The sequence below is a fragment of the Rhinolophus sinicus genome, chromosome 1, assembly GCF_057876585.1.
Source record: "Rhinolophus sinicus isolate RSI-liver-muscle chromosome 1, RSI-T2T, whole genome shotgun sequence".
Classification (NCBI taxonomy): domain Eukaryota; kingdom Metazoa; phylum Chordata; class Mammalia; order Chiroptera; family Rhinolophidae; genus Rhinolophus; species Rhinolophus sinicus.
Window position 1 is genome coordinate 27,589,805 of NC_142501.1, and position 18,113 is coordinate 27,607,917.

Genomic DNA, 18,113 nt, shown 5'->3' on the forward strand with positions numbered 1-18,113 from the left:
GCACAGATTTTAATATCACAGGTTCTGTTATCAGACCACCTGGGTTCAAATACTAACTCTTCCACTTACTATATAAGTGAACTTTGGTAAATGTTAGCTTGGTACAAAAGTAATTGTGGTTTTTGCAATTATCTTTAACCTTTTAAATCGCGATTACTTTTGCACCAACCTGATAATTTGACTTTTCTTTGTCTCAATTTACAATTAAGTTACAATATACTAATAATAGTGCTTATTTCATAAAGCTGTTGTAAGAATCAAAATAATTCAAGTCGAAGCCCTTTGAAACAGTACTTGGAATGTAATGAATGATAATAACAGGTAGTGTGATTAAAAACATCAAAAGTAATGCAAGCAACATATTAATCTTTTATTGAGAATGTCCAATGCTTCCCCAAAGAAATTTGTTAGAGAACATACTGTATTTGGGAAGACTAGGTCTTTCTGAGCATGATGTTTAGTGCTGATAAAATTTGAGAGAACCTAAAAAATGATGACAACACATTGAACTTCTGTTTTTGGGTTCCTGACACTAGCCTTAATGCACATCCGATATGCTTATGGTTTCTTCCTCTTCTTCTCCTCAAGACAGAAACAATTCCATTGATTTAGTCACATTACTTTTCAGATCAGAATCTCAAACCACAGGAAAATCATATAAAATATTTGGAGAAATTCTCATTTGCCTCTTAATATCCTTTTAGCCCCACCCTGTGCCTTGGGGGGCAGAACTCAAATGGAAAGCATTATCTGGACAACCATGGCCTCTGGCTTCCAGTTAATTCAGCTATAGTGGGGTGCTAGCATGATCAGAGGATATTTATTCCCCTAGCTCTCTCCCTGCCTTTCCATTCTCAAGGCAAAGGCTGCATGTTCCATATCTTAGGCCATGGCTCCTGTCAGACAGGTCACAAAGTTCCAATAAACACCTTCCCCTTAATTCTTAGGTCTACCGGTAATAACAGCTTCCGAATGTACATCAAACCACCGTTTTTACTTCCCTTAATCCTTCTAAAAACTTTATAAAACAGCATATTTATTAAATTCCCTTAGATACCCTTGAGTGCCATTTGTTTTCTTCTATTACAGAGATCAATGATTGATCCAGTGAGACACTGGAAACAAAAAAGAACATTGCAATTTTGCAGATTGTGGGATTTACAGACTGTAAATTACTGAGGCATGACCTTTGGCTGTAAGGAAAAATGGCCAATGATAATTAAAGTATCAAATTTCTCAATACCAGTGTAATAGTTACAGGATGTGACAGAAATAGCCATTTATCCACTACATAATTCATGCTTCCTTTCTAAAGTGTAGTTATCATAGAAAGTTTGCTAGCCAGGCAAAAGGTACATTTATCTGGCTCAACGTTTAGACCCAGACATGAACATTACATTAGTAGGTGTGGATGGGATGTTATTTCTAGGTTATGGCTGTTAAGAAGAAGGTGTGGATTTGTCACCTTCTCTTTTACTTTCCAATGGTTTAAGTGAAGGACTTTAATGTTTCACAAGACAGAAGGAGCCCAGGGATCATTTGGAGGAAAATTACACACTAACTAGGATTAGTGAAGTTGAAATGTTATGTGAACAAGAAATACAATTGTATTGTGCTAAATGACTGAAATTTTGAGGTCACAGCAATTTTGTCACAGGAACTGCATTAGCCTAACAAATGCAGTGTGTATATTTATTTTAGGGATACAATCCCTTCCTAGCTTTTTTGTTTAATGATGCGCAGTTTTCTACTACTCCTTACACCCTGGTTTGCCTAACATGAGCTACCCTCCAACCTTTGCTACCCTGACCATCCCCATTCTTCATGTTCTATGCCAAATATAAGTACAGTCTTGCACTTCCATACGTTTCATCTTAACAGTAAACTGATGTATTCACCTTCAATATTTGCTACATTTTAGAAACCAGAGCAATTAACATGTTTTATTATTGGCCATTTTGAGTTCAGTTCCTTTCTCATTTCCTTCTTTGATAAGTTGTGCTTTGGCTTAAACTTCATAAACTTCTACTTTCTGGATGAAGATGCATTTATCCTATTCCTTAAATTTAAACATATTTTCCCACTGGTGGGAAAAATAGCCAATTTCAGTTCTTTGACCAGTCTGCTCCTGATTGCAAGAGGAGTTATTTGTCTCAGTTTCTCGTGGGGACTGTGTTGCCTATCAAAGCATCACAGACATGCAGGAGGAAGAAGTATACAGCTCCCTTCAGTGGGATACTCCATCATCAAACCCTTACCAGAAACATCTGTCTCCTACCAAATATTCAGGTAACCTGATCTAATTATTTACTCCAATAATTTGTAGTTTATGTTTTGTTTCCTGTTACCTAATGAACCCAGGTGATTTTTCTAATGAGGTAACCCACTTAAAAATACGACAATATGTATGATACACTAACATTAAAAAATGAAATGAGGTTTAAGAGGAGTAAGTAAAGGTGAAAAGAAAAAGAGCAATGCATTTGACAAATGTGTAGTGCTATCCCTTTCTCTCTCTCTTCTCTCACTCATTGGAAAAGACAAAGAATTCCTGGATTTGGAAAATAAGTGACAAAAATCACATTTTTTTATTATTTTAGTTTCTGCATAAAATACTTTGCAAATTATCTGATAAACATTAAGAAATAAAGAGAAAACAGACATTGAAAAACTGGCAAAATCTCATCAGCCTGAAGCTGCCTGCTATAGTAATCAGTTCTGTTTTTATTATATAATATTTGTATTCGTTTCCCATTGTTGATGTCAAAAATTACCACAGACTTAGGGGCTTAATACAATACAAATTTATTATCTTACAGGTCTAGAAATCAGCAATCCAAAATGGGTCCTACTGGACTGAGACCAAGGTGTTGGCAGGACCGCATTGTCTCTAGAGGCTTTAGGGAAAATTCCATTCCCTTGTTTTTTCCAGTTTCTAGAGCTGCATTTCTTGCTTTCCATGGTTCATGGCTCATTCCTCTATCTTCAAAGCCAGCAGCATCATGTCTGCTTCCATCATTGTATAACACTCTATCCTTCTGGTCCCCCACCTCTCACTTAAAAGGGTACAAATAAAACAGGATGATCTCCCCATGCCAAGATTGTTTACTCAATTACATCTTTGAAGTCTCTTTGGCCACATAGGTAACACTTACAAGTTCCAGAGGTTAGGACATGGGCATCTTGGGCAAGGGCATTATTCCGTTTATCGTAGTATCCAAAGATAAATTTTATCTGTTTTTCTCTGGTGTTGGGAAGATAATAAATCACACATTCTTCATTTTTCCTTCTGAGATAATTGCAAAATTACCTGGGAAAATGTTTTTTTATCCAAAACGCTATGTTTAAAAGGAAATATCTGAACCAATCATGTTCGAGTGATACTGAAAGGAGATGAGAATGCAATACAGTGTTTTTACTTCCAAAAATTAAAGCTTGCCTGCACTGTACACCTGAAGCTGAAGCTGAATAATATTGAATGTCAACTATAACTTAGTATACATATAGTCATGGGATATGGAGTACAGCATAGGGAGTAAAGTCAGTGGAACTGTAATAGTTATATACGGTGTCAGAGGGCTAGTAGATTAGGGGAGGGAGGTTATCACTTTGTGAGGGGTGTAAATGTGTAATTATTACACTGTTTTGTACACCTGAAACTAATAAAAATTGAAGCTTACTACCTTGTTTGCTATAATATCTAAAATATGTAACATATAAGTAGTTAGTAAGGTTGTGGCATTATATAAGGATGGGAGAAGTATGTTATTAAATCTGTTTAATTTGACATTTTTGCAGATCCAATGTATCCCAAGTTATAACTTGCATTTCAAAGGGTTTGAGTTCTTTTTTTTCCCTGTTACTGTTACAAAGCCTCAACCATTCTCTACTAGGAATGCCTAAGGTTAATTTTTTCGTTTACTCAGTCTAGTCTTATCTTGATCCATCCCTTTCACCTACTTTTTCTAACTCAATTTCATTGTCCCTATTTCTCGTTTAGGAACATGGTGTTTTGTGATGGTGATTTTATGTATTTTTTGCGTGGGCTCATTAGCAACCTCCATTTTCTTGGGCATCAAGTGTAAGTACAGAAGGATATCTTCAAAATAATCTATGTGTATCGTATACTACATATAGCTTTATATACAGTTATATGTATATTATAAATAAAACATAATTTATAAATGAATAAATGAATCAATTAGACACATCTAAATGCATATTAATGATATAAAATATTGGCTTCCTAATTTAGGTCATGGGACCTTTATTTGGTATAACTCTAAGCACTTGGATACTGTTAATGACTTTTAATGTTCAACTGAATGGTGTTTAACTCAAATCTAATGCTGTAAGTCTCTTTGGGAAAAATAATGCAAATATTTATATTATGATTCAATTTGTACATCATGTTACCATGCCAAAGCATGCAATTTGAAAGATTTCAGTATATACTCTTTCTTTAGAATAAATATACATTTATTCTAAATTTGACTTATGCCGATTATTTTAATAAGAGTTTTTCACTTTATTTTAGGAAAGGTACAATCTAATATGTTTAAAAGCAAACCTAAGAACTTTATTTGTGCCATATTTAGTCACATTTATTTATTCCCTTTAGGCCAAATTTGAGACATGTTTCCATCTCTAGCAAGTTAATTTTTTATAAAATATAATAATTACAGTGCTGCAAGTTCCAGAAAAAGGACTAAGAACCTTTGTAATCACACATGCTAGTACTCAGAACTATGCTTAGACAGAGATGATTGTCCAGATAATTCTTCTTGCTTGTATTCTTTGGCAAATCATTTCTCTATCTAAGAGGCATTAGGTGGTGGGGAGAGTTATGAGTTCTGAAATGAGGAAGAGAAGGGTTCAGATTTGCTTCCACAAAATACAGGAAACTCGTCCTTGTTCAATGTTAATTATGAAATCATTTTCCTGGCGGTTCTGAGAAGAAAGTTTTAATAATTACTAGGAGCTCAAGTGTATTTATTACCTTATCTGTCTCCTCAAGTAAAATTTCACAGCCCAGCATAAATCTTAGAACTTCCAGAAAGTTTTCTTATCTCACCTTATCCTCCTTCTGTGTTTTATCAGGAAAAAATTATTTAAATCAAATGTTAGTCCACTTTTTAAAAGAATCTCACATTTAAATATCTGCTTATCACGTGGATATACTGGAAGCAGATTTACAGAGATAAAAGAGAACTAACAGATAAGTCAATTAACATATAATAATCTAATTTCTTCTGTAAAAACTGAGAACTTTCAATGGAATATTGCCAAGATCTATTCTAATGACAAGAATCCATGTTTAACTGACATTGCACTTACCAAGAGATATGGTTAAGTATCAGTTCTAAGAAGTTTCAATGTTGTTTTATAAACTAGGGTAAGAAGATGAAAGAAACTACAAAGAACATTTTTAATTAAAAACAAGATTAACTACAGATGCAACATTTTGAAGCAATGTTGTCAAGTGAATGGGATATAGGATTTGTTTTTTATATAAAAATATATTTGTAGTCTTTAGTCACCAATTATTATCTAGTCAAAAAGCACATATTGCATACTAAGGATGTTAATAAAAGCACACTGTCCGTTTTCCGTGTTCTCAAAAAATTTGCTGGCCAGTGGATACTTAACTTTGTCTTCTTCTCCGAGTAGTTCATGAACGCTATTTAGATAAACCAAAGACAGTCATGCTCCTAACATGTTCTGTGTTATCTTAAACTGCATTAATTAATTTTGACCCAGAAATCCCGCATTTGAAAAATTTTCTTGTAAATAAAACTGCATGTGTAGCAATAGGCGGGAAAAAGATTGGACAAAACTCAAATGCCTGTTATCAAGGGACCATTTAAGTCCATAATGATACATACACACTATTTGATACTATAAAGCAAGAAGGAGAAGGGTGAGGAAGAGAAGGAGAGAAAAAGTAGTAAATTTAAAAGTAAGGAGAAGTAATTTTTTGCTTCCTTCTTACTATTTTGTAGTTTCTGGGTTTTTTTCTGCCATATTACTTATGTTAATTGACTTACTATTTTAAAAAACTCTATAGTGCAAAATGTTTTTCTAAGAAATCAGATTTTTTCATTTGTTTTTACCATTCTTTTTCATTTTCCTAATTCATCAATTAGGTATCACTTATAACGTTTTACAACAAATACTTTTATTTTCTTTCTTTTTGTTCTTAGAAACATTTGTCTTCTAGTTTCCCAGGTAATTATATTGTTTAATCTTTATTTCTCATTTGTGAATTGATTGCTACCCCAACACTAATAAAGGTACAATACATTGCTTCCCACTTAGGGGTACCCTAAAGAGAAGTCTCATTTCCCCTTCTCCAGTTTTATTACAGTTTTCTGTAGTACAAGCTTTTTAGATAGTAATAAACAAGGCAACAATAACCTCAACAAATAGTTAATCTAAAAAAATTAATCAAAATTAGAAATTTTAGAATAATTCGAATTTCTAAAAGGAAGATTATTATTGTACATTGTCTAAACAAGCTAGATTATCAACAGGATAAAATAAATAACACCACTGTCCTACTCCTCACTCTGGTTAGAGCCAGCCTTTTACTGAGAAGGAAAATAAACAGCTGGCAGCCTGGGTTACTTGTGCTATCCACAGATGGATGGCGCATAAGCACCTGCTTTCTATAGTCCATGGCTCTTAGTTTTTAGCATTTCCTTCTCAATAACAATGTTGATGACTAAAATAGATCAGAATATGCAGGTATGAAATTAAATATTTTTTATGAGTGCTGACTTGACCAGTTGAACGATGTGCAGATGCAAATTGCTGTTTTTATGTACAAAATTCCTCTTCGTGACAATGTTCTCTGTTAGGAGCAGAACCCAATTATATCCAAGTCTCCCTTTGAGACAGAGCTAACTAGCATATGTATAATAGTAAACTCAAAAATAGAGGACAGAGGGAGTTGGGGGAAAGTAATATTATTGTAAGACTTATTGGATAAGTATTTTACAAAATTGATTCAAAAAATTAAGCCACAGTTTCAAGAAATTCTATGAAATACAAACATCATAAAGAAAATCGATATCTATGTTAATAAAAATATTTAATAAAATAGAAATTGGTAGATACTTCATAATATGATTTTTAAAAAGAACTGGCTTAATAAGCTAGCCAGAATTGTAGAAAAGAACAATCGAAAATTAATATAAAAGTAATATAAAATAGGAGAAAGATTGGCCCTATCCAATATTTAAATAAATTATAAACCTGAAATAACTAAGACTATGTTTGTTGAACTGACATATGAAAAGATAAGTAGGTGAATTGAATAGAATGAAAATAATAGAAAGACTGTATAACCAAGTACTTCCTTGGAAGTTTACAGTAAATTAAAGATGGCAAATAAAGAGTATGGAGAGGGGGTTTAAATAAAGATATGAGATAACTATGTAGCTATTGGGAAAAAAAGTGTTGAAGTCATAGCTTATAATTTACAACAAAATAAATTCCATCTACATCAAAATGTAAGTGTAAAATATATTTATAAAAGTTTAATCTCAGGTATCAAACTTTTACTAAAAATGACAAAGAATGTCTGATCAATGTGGGATAAACTACCACAAACAAAGTCAAAAAACAAACTGGAAAAATGTAATTGTAGTTCAAATCATACCAAAAGTTAACTTTACCAAAATATGAGTGCACTAACAGAGTCAATTAAACAGAATTTGTTGCTAAAGAAGACTCACAGGATAGTGAGTCCCCAAGTGACACTGCTTACAAATCTATAGTTTACTGCCAGAAAAGAGTACAATGTAACAATAGCATTTAAGTAAGGATATTTGTTACAATAAGAGGTCTGGAGAAGCCAGGTGCAGGCAGGCACCTTTTTCTCTCCCATAAGTGTCCTTTCAAGACAATTTCTCTCTTGGGTCAAGAACCACTGATCTGTACACAGACACCTTGGTACCACGGAGACCCAAACAGTGTCTTGCTGGGAATTTTTGTATTTTGCTGATCACATAAGCATATTCCTGCAAGATAACCAGCGTCAGCAGCAGAGCCTTCTCAGAGCCTGTTTGTAACCAGGGAAAAATCATCAATCATATGTCGCCAATAAACAATGCTGATAGCTACTATAATCTGGCTCAAATATTCTCAGACTGATGAATACAAAGCTATGGTATTAATCAGTATGTTTAATGCCTTTTCCAGAGTGAGTGCCACACAAGAACTTTAGAAACACGGCTTGGGCTGATTCCAGGCCTGCTAAAATTAAGTCTCACAGTGCAATATGACTTCATATAAAACCGTAAGGAAAAGACTAGAAACCCAATGAAAAACGACAGGGAATGTAATTATACACTTCATACTCATAGAAAAGGAAATACAACTGACTTTTAATTACATGTATGTGAAAAGAGTTTCAACGCCAAGCATATAAAGAGAAGCGCAAATTCAAATGATATTATGATAACATTTGCAATAGCATATACTGCAGGTAATTTGGAAATATCTAAGATCTAAGTGTACATAAACTTTGACCTAGCAACCTATCTTAAAAATACACTTGCACATGTGTGAAATTATGTATGATTAAAGTTCTTTATTATAGTATTTATTTCTGTAATATCCAAAGATTACAAGTAGCCTAAAATCGATGGAGAATGACTACAATAAATCATTATACATCCATACAGTGGAATTGTATATAGTGATTATGAAAGAATAAGAAAGCTCTATATCAGCTGATATAAAATTATATCCAAAATATATTTTAAATGGTAAAATGAAAGGTGCATAACCATGTAAACAGATTGTTGCTGTTTGTGTGAAGGAAAGACAGGGAGTTTTATATTTATTTTCTTGTAAAATTCAAAATATTTCTGGAAGAGTGAAAAATAAATTGGTAAGCCTGACTGCTTTGGGAGTATGGAATTTGGTGAATAAGGACATAGGGGTGGTAAAAGGGCTTTCTGCTGTGTATCCTTTGTAGTTTTTGATTCTGGAACAATGTAAATTTGAAACAAAAAAATGAAATAATGCAAATTAAAGTCACAAAAATAATTAGCAGTTTGTAGTTGTCTTTAGTCTGTGTTAAAGGATGACTTTGTTATAGTTTGCTAGGAATTTATTAGAAATAATTGTTGTTGGAAGTGTTCCAGGTGTCCTCTGTTGCAAAGAAGCAAGAAGAAAAACTCATCCAACAGGACACAGCGCTGTTGAACTTTACACAGTGGAAGACAAAGCATGACCTCCAGATAACATTTTGCCAAGCCTTGATGCAAAACTCTTTTAGTTCAGGTAACTGATATAAAAAGAAGCTTTCACTGTGCAGATACAAATGTATGCACCACCTCCTGAAAAGAAACAGTGACCCACATTTTATTCTCTGCAAAATTGTGGTCAGCATTTTATAATAGAAAATATTTATTAATAATTTTGATTCACTCTCCAGTTCAATCTTATTTTCATATTTCAGCAGCATGTGGAAAATACAGAGGTTCCAAAAAATGCAGATAAAGAAAACACACAGTCAAATTTCAAAGTGAAATGTGTGAGATTGGTAGGTTAGATTAAAAAAAAAAAAGCAACATTCTACGTTTTATCCAATCACTCAAATTTATACATGTCTTTAATTATAACTCAAAAATCTTCAGTCTAGTTAGTTTAGATATTGTTTTAGATTAAAATTTAGATAACTCTGCGCAAAAATTTCATTTTGAAAATTAGAGTATTTACCATAAAATTATAATAATGCAGGATTCACATTTTTAAAAAAATTCTATAGTTATTTCAGTTTTATCTTTTATAGTCCTTACAAGTCTTTTAAACCTAAAATAGCAGATTTCTACCTGTCGAATAGTTTGTGAAGTATTCTGTGGTTACTTAATTAGCATTTAATAACACTTATGCATATAATTTAGAAAATTAACTTCCCTTTAGTGGATACCATGTAAGTAATCTCCAATGAAAGAGGTCAAAAAACTACCCTAGCTCCTTCTTTTGTTTTTAATTAAAATTTATTGAGGTGACAATTGTTAGTAAAGTTACATAGGTTTCAGTTATACAATTCTGTATTACATCATCTATAAATCACATTGTGTGTTCATCACCCGAGTCAGTTCTCCTTCCATCACCATATATTTGATCAACTCCTCTTGATTGAAATTCAGTCACATAAAGGTTTAAAGAATCACTCCGCCAAACAATGTTTTTAAATTTAGCAGGCTATTACAAGCATTAGTGAGGCCCACCTCTTAGCCAGCAACCTTGAGTCAATGACAGTATCCATTTTGGAGACCTGCCAATCCAGCATATTCCCAAACCCTTCAACTGCCATTGTCAACACTAATTATGTTATAACTTTAACAGTATTCAGGATACTGATTAACATGGATTCCAAACAAAAGATATTGAGGAGCCTTAAATAATTTGACATCTGGGCCACGGAGACTGATAATGAACTATTTGTGACTCTCTCTAGAAACTTGAGTTGTGGAAGCCATAGTGTCTTTCCCTCTATGAAACTGTGCCAGAAACCCTTAGTCAAATTCTTGCTCTTTGGTTCCTCTTTTATACATTTGAACATCCTTCTTTTGTGAATATATTCTTTCTTAAGACAAGATTCTGTAAGACTGATTAAACATTACGGCTTGTTTCTTCGTTATATCAAAGTCTAAAGGTAAGCATATTGGTTACTTATGTATTTCTTCAAGTATCCTCACCCACATATTTTCAAATTACTCCTTAAGGTGCATTGTTTGTTCTCTCCATTACATATGAAACATTTACATGTTTAACTCTGAGAATTTAAACATCACTTTGAGTCTTATTATTCAACTTGCCTAATGGTCCAGTACATTTCCAACTAGATTGGACCACTAAGATTAACAGACATGAAACAATAAGCAAACAAATGAAGACTGTAAATGATGTAAACATAAAGAAAGATTTATAAAAATAGCATAATCAGCCAATTATTATAGAAGAGGAAGAATTTGAAAAAAGATATTTCCAAATTAATTTTATCTTACAATAATTCTTAGAGACCTATTGCAGTTTGAAATGATCATAGAAATCTTACTGTAGTCATCCTCAGAGAAGCTGAAATTGGTAAGTATTGCAGAATATGAACTATTCGGATAAGGGTGTTCAGCTTCACTGGGAGTTCTGTTGAGGAGATGTGCTTATAATATTTTTACAATAACTTTAATAAAATAAAATGTTGTATTCAAAGCTCATAACTGCAGCCCTTGTCCACACAACTGGATTCAGAATGGACAAAGTTGTTACCATGTCTTTGAAAATTGGGAAAAGTGGCAAACCGGTAAAGAGAATTGTTTGAAGAAGGGTTCTCATCTTCTACAAATAGACAGCAAAGAAGAAATGGTAAACACTATTTTATGGTTTCATATAATTTTGGAAATACCATATTGTCCATTAAAAGGAAGGACTGAATATAACCAGATAGAATATTTCAATATTTTATAACAGTAGCATATTTGTTGTAGTGAAGGTTTAAAATAAATAAAATGGGAACTAATATAGTTTGTTTACCTTTTAATTAGAGAAACAAAATACAGGATGGTTATCCAAAAACAAGAAGAATATATTAGTTCTCTGACCTTTATTAATCAAAAAGGGGAGGAATAAGGGAAATACCACTTTGTGACATGCTAATCTACTCCAAGATACACATACTTATAACTGTATATATGTTTTAAATTTATTATTTTCAATGCTATAGGATAGTATAATAATTTATAACAATTTGGTAATTATGAAGGAAAAGCAGAAGTATAAAAAGTGAGGTGATGTCATGAAATGGAGAGGTCTGTGAAAATAAGCATTTGCTAAACATTAAACCTAGTTTACTAATATTTTAAAAGCAAACAATAAGATATTTCCCTGAAATCATTCTACCCATAAGTATGTGTGAAGTAGAAAGTTACACATTTCTGAGCTTATTAAAAATGTATGCCTATTATATTCAGTAATTAATCGAAGTTCAGTTTCACAAGAATAAAGGGAGAAGAAATTGTTAAGGATATGCAGTAGACCAAGGCAACTTGAACTAACTTATTACAATTATGGGTTTACACTATTTTTTTCTGTGCAAATTTGGTAACAAAAGTTAGTAATGTTTCTGCTAAGAAACTATGCTTACAGTTAAGTTGGTTCTGGAATCTTCTAAACTATTTTGCATATTGACATATACTGGAAAAAATGACCTATGTGGTCTATGATGTCAAGGATATTTTTGCTTCTCCTGATAATGAGGCTTCAGTAGAATACTTTTTTGATATATACTATCTGCTAAACTCTAAATCTGTTACAACTATTTTAATACCAGGTGCTTGTTTTTTCCATAGTCCTTAACACTATACTGATCACATGGTAATAGAAAAAAATCTACAAAATGTATTTCTTCTTTTAAATAACCCCTCTCTCTCTTTCTCTACCTTTCAGTTTCCCATTAGTTTTTGTCTAGGCAAAATAGCACACTTTACATTTCATGGTAGTTTGTTGTTGTTGCTTTTTCTCCCTCAGTTCTCTATTCTGATCTTGTTTCTTATAGGACTTTATCACTGGCAGCCTGAGGAAGATCAAAAATGGTAATGATTATTGGGTAGGACTGTCTCAGGATGGAAACAGCTCACTTTGGTTTTGGCAAGATGGCTCCTCTCCTTCCCCTGACCTGTAAGTGTCTAAGGGAAAAGTCACAAAGTTACAAGAAAAAATAGAAACATGAAGGAATTCAAATGTTAATTTTATTTTATACCTTAGATTTCCCCCAGGAGACATAACCAGCATTATAATTTCACAGGTTTCTGAGGTAATTTAAGAGTAGTCTCCTCGCTTGTAAATCCTCCTCCTTCTCAGCCCATTGGCATTACCTTCTAGAACATTCCTATCAAAATCTGAGAGTCTGAATGAACAATATCATTTAATTATCAAGTATGTTTCCTTTGTATAATTTAATGATTAAAGAGTGCTAAGGGAAAGAGAGTATAGTAATTACTAAGCAATTTCCAAATTAAGCTTTTCAGATAGAACCAGGGAGATTGGTGATCAGAATCGGGTACCTTAGTATATTGAGAATTAAGCGTCAAAAAAGAGATTCTAATTTGGAGATTCTAATCTTTCTCTCCCTCCCTCCCTCCCTCCCTCCCTCCCTCCCTCCCTCCCTCCCTCCCTCCCTCCCTCCCTTCCTCCCTCTCTCTCTCTCTCTCTTTCTTTCTTTCTTTCTTTCTTTCTTTCTTTCTTTCTTTCTTTCTAATATGTGGCTTATTAAAATTATATTAACATTTTTATTGAGAGAAAACAGCTGTTATTTGAAGAAGGAGGACAAAGCTACTACAGGGGTGTACCATATTAAGATAAAATAAAACAAACAAAAAGCTACGCACCCCTCATTATTTACCCAAAAGAACGTCACTGTAAGTGCCATACTTAACCTCAGATATACTGACTTGCCTCTCCAGGTTACCAAAACAGAGACCCAAATCAACTCACCAGCTCTGTGGATACCTCAGAGACAAGATCCTTTCTTTCTCTAATTGCACCAGTTGGAAGCATTTTATCTGTGAGAAGTACATGTTAAGATTCTCTACCTGAAAGAAACTGTGCTAAAAGTGACCTATTGTAATTATATTTGGAATAGGTTATTGAAAAACCTGCCACAAAATGCCAAACTTATTTTTGCATTTACACTGGGTAATATTCTTCAATATTTTCCAGATGTCCATTTGACATTGTTCAAGTTGCCAAGAATAAAATTGACTTAGAGTTATAGAGGACAAAACCCTGAAGGTCTGAGGGCAAATTAAAGGAAAATCATTTCCATATGTCATTTTTTATTTTATTTTTTAGTCTATAGAGACTATAAACTCCATACAGAAATCTATAAATCACTGGGGAGATGATACAGTTTTAGCTAACTGATATTTTCATAAAGAAATAAATTAAAAAATAAAATAAAATAAAATAAAATGCAGCCTTCAAACTCATTGTCTGCCAGATCTTTGTACACATTTGCTAACCTTCCAGGCATTATGTTATCTGACTAGTAGGATGGGAGGACAAGGGTATGGATTTACAAATTGGAAGGAAGACAAGCTGCTTTCTGCTCTCTGTAAGAAAGTAACCGTTTTTAGGACTGCACAATTCTACCAGAGAGATGAAATACCATAACTCCACAAAAGTGGAAGGAATAGTCAGGCTGCTACTACCAGCATATCTCCAGTGAAGGACAGCTGTAAGCTTCCTTCCCCCCTCACAATCTGGACTCTCAAGGTTAGCACTTCAGCACTTTTAACTGCATCTATCTGTGCCTCAATTTTTTCATTGTAAAATAATAACAGGACTGATTTGAAAATATCTTTGAGGCTTTAATCCAGGGGTGTCCAAACTTTTTTCAACGTTTTTTACCAAGGGCCATATGCGGTAAAACGCACAAACAGCCGGGCCACTCACTTGAGGTGAAATACGTATTGCCTCACCTGGTTTATTTAAGTAAACTAAATATATTTTTGGAATTTGCTGCAGGCCAATTAAAAATGGATTGCAGGCCACAGTTCGCCCGGGGCCGCAGTTTGGACACCCCGCTTTAATCATTAATACGTGTAAATTGCTGAAAATATACCTTGTGTAGAGTTTGACAGTGTATCAGTGTTTGCTATTCTTGTCTGGAGTAAATCACCAGTCATCCCTAGGCATCAACCGTATGCGTGTATTCCAGATAAAAATGACCCCTTTTCCTGCTCATGTTATAGGAATAATGAGAAGATAAAGTTTATACGTAAAATGTCAGCAACTGTCTAGATAGAATATCTGTTTTAAAGTGAATGAATCTCCTCAAATAAATTTATAGACAATCTGTGTCCTAGAGTCTGCAGGCTCCCTGTATGTGAATTAGCTTGTTCCCAAGAGACAGTAGATATGAAAATATCTTGTGATATATAGGGAGCAAAAATTCACTATTTACTATTTCATTACTCTTCTCTCACAATCCCTAGAACAACTTGCTGCGCAGTAGATTCTCATCAAATATTTGCTAATTTTAATTTAATTTAATTTAATCTTTTTAAACAATTTTATTTAATCTTTCACTTTTCACAAGGATTAGCTGACCTACCCTAGATTCTCATCTTTCTTTATAATAAAGACACCACTTAAGTAAATAAAGTAAAATAAAATCTAATTTAGTCAAACAGTAAAAATCTAAATTCATTTAAATGAAGTCTATCGTAATAGGTGACCTCTGAAGGATTTTGTGGGTTTTTTTTGTTTGTTTGTTTACTCTTGACCTGGAGTTGAAATGGTGGGGATTTCAACAAAAGGGGATTTTCTCTAGTTCTCTGAGGAAAGTAGAAAAGGAGAAGAGCAAAACAGCATAAGTTGTCTCCTGTGTTTGGTTTTCACAGCTGGCAGCTGGCAGCTGAGTATAATAACCTGGAATAAAAGGGAAACAATAGCAAATTTTAGTAGTAAAGACTGTTTATCTTCAAGATTCTCCAAAGTATTGTCGTGGAGCTATGTTTAGAGAAAGGATAGGAAGCATTTAATAACTCTTTTTAGAAAAAGTACAAAGAAGCAAAAGGCAAACATCCTTCAGCTGATGTCACCCCACCAGTATGTGATGCTATGTTTACAAGTCAGAATTTTATCTCCAGTGCAGCTGGCATAAGCACCTACAAATTCCAACAGTGGCAATATTGATTTCCACACAGATATTATGAGTAGAAGATTTTTTTCTTGCAGGTTGCTTTTGGTCCAGAATACCAAGGCCTTTTACAAAGCAGTGGGAAGAGACTGGGCCTTAGCACTGGGATAAACAGTGTTGTTTCCTAGTCCCACCAATAATGAATTGGGTATCTTGATTCACCTCATTGAATTCCAAGTTAGCTTTAAAAAAGTGAAAGGAAACATAAAACTGTGTCCTACAGATATAAAGAGGATGTGTTATGTGGTATGGTTAAAGTACAATAAGTGTGTAAAAAGAACATTAGACAAGTAAAATTTATAGAATAATAGTATTATTAGATTCTAAAAAGTCTGTTCATACAATGAATCTTGTTAAAAAGTTATGTACACTTTAAATCAGATCATGCTGCTTTTTGTATTCTTCAAAAATGACAAAGTATTTGACTTCCAGATATTAAGGCCAATCCTGAGGCAACTTATTAGACTTTTCTACTTATTTCATAATCTGTTTATATCCCCAAAGTAAAAGCTTCCATTGCATTTCTCATACTTCCTGCTGTTACAGGGCTCATGACCTGTTTCCTGTTGATAAGTTTTAAGAACTGGTTCAATATCCTCAGGAAAAGAAATAGCTCATTGTGTACCCTGGGGAACTCAGATCTACCAGTAAAGGCCACGTTCCTCGTTTGACTTTTCCTGCAATTTCTTCAGAATAACCTAAACATACAACAGCCCAGAAGAGAAAAGGTCTTCCCTTACTGGAAAACCAATTCATGGGGTGCTGCCTTCTCTGATTCTAAATGGAAAATTGTTCTCAGCAAATCATATTTTCAAATTCATGTTATAATTATTTTCTAGTCTTAATTTTTTTTTTCTTTTTTAGTTTGTGGAGAGAATGTTGTGCCGTATTCTTTTGCTGTTCTTTTGAAATGTTTGCTCATATTGTCAGCAGTATTGTGGGTCCTGATTACAGATGAGAGGATTATTGAGGGCAAAGATGGAGAGAAACAAGCTCAAGAATAGCCAAAAATGTTTAAAAATGTGATTCTTTTTCCTTCCTCACCATCTAAAGTGACATTTTCCCTTAGGTGGCAGATTTCAAAAAAGAATAATATTCAACACCCAGTCTCCAGGCACCTAGACTTTTGAAAGCAATGTCGTTTAAAAACACACTTGTCATCCAACCCTGCACTAGACTGTAGTTACGTAGGATGCCAGGGGTCAAAACTTGTGTGCATCGTCTTCACTTTACAAGTTAGTTCACAAAGTCATTTGACTTTCTCATATGAACCATATTTTCTTTCTGTAGTAGCGATGCTTAAATGACACTTAATTGCTTAATTAAAAGCCTAATCCACATGTATAGGCATGTGCTTATTACATTAATTGTGTGCATTAAATATCTGTACCCACCATAGAAAATATTTGGTAATATCCACAGCTCTTCAACTTTGGTGACTTTCTACAATTTGTTCATGAATACATGTCTCCAAAGAAGGTTGTTTAAGGCTCATTTGTGCTCCTCTATTTTTAATAATAATCAATAAATCCTTTCCCTCTTTTAAACATATTTTAATATTCTTTAAATTTGATATTACAATTTAGAGTATAAAACAAATTTCACATATACCTCATTTCAGCCAACAGTTACACTGTGAGGAAATTATAAATATTTCCACTTTTTACTTAATGGAATAAGCTTCTGGAAGTGGAGTGATTTTTACAATAATAAATGAAAATAGAGGATCTACAACTCTCATTTTATGATCACAGTGCAGTTCTCTTTGCACAATACAATAAATCAACACAAAATTTGCTCAACACTGAAAAAATTTCCTAGCTAATCAACAGAATATTGAAAGGAAAATTCTTAGGGAAGAAATATACAACTAGTGATTGATAAATGACACAGCCTTATGAAAATGAACGCAAAAGTGTTATCTTTATCATTTGTTTGCTAACTTAATGTCATGTCACCATGAGATGGATGTTTACTGAAAATAAAACTTAAGCACCCCAGTTCTCACTGTTGAAAAATAAAGATTTATAGTAAATTATCCTAAAATTGACTCATCTAGAAACCAACAAAGTCATTGTCTGTGATGGTGCTATTTGCAATGACCCTTGTTATGGTTGTGAGCATTGTCACCCTGAGAAAGGGACACCTACACAAGAAACCAACTATGTATATGGATGTCAGTCTCTCACTTTTGTGACCGGAGTGGATAATGTGCCCTACTGCAATTTGAATTTACTCATCTTTAGCCATGTGTTGATGACATAAACTTGAATCAAAAGATTTCATTTTAGGAAAGTGTTAAAGCCATCCTCTTGAGGACAAAATGCATTTCAAAGACTTCTTATTTTCCTCAAGTAATCAAACATTAGTACTCTTATAGAGTCCCTACAAACGC

At 33.5% G+C, this 18,113-nt stretch overlaps 1 protein-coding gene across 1 annotated transcript; it reads left to right on the top strand.

The window, feature by feature from the left end:
• Window positions 1-45: 45 nt before the first annotated feature.
• On the top strand, window positions 46-14,051 carry CLEC9A (C-type lectin domain containing 9A). The gene is made up of 6 exons (XM_019713528.3): window positions 46-2,289; window positions 4,001-4,081; window positions 9,148-9,294; window positions 11,231-11,382; window positions 12,572-12,693; window positions 13,479-14,051. Exons 1-6 carry the CDS (start codon window positions 2,199-2,201, stop codon window positions 13,609-13,611), a joined length of 726 nt encoding a protein of 241 aa, XP_019569087.3. The 5' UTR covers window positions 46-2,198; the 3' UTR covers window positions 13,612-14,051.
• Window positions 14,052-18,113: the final 4,062 nt, after the last annotated feature.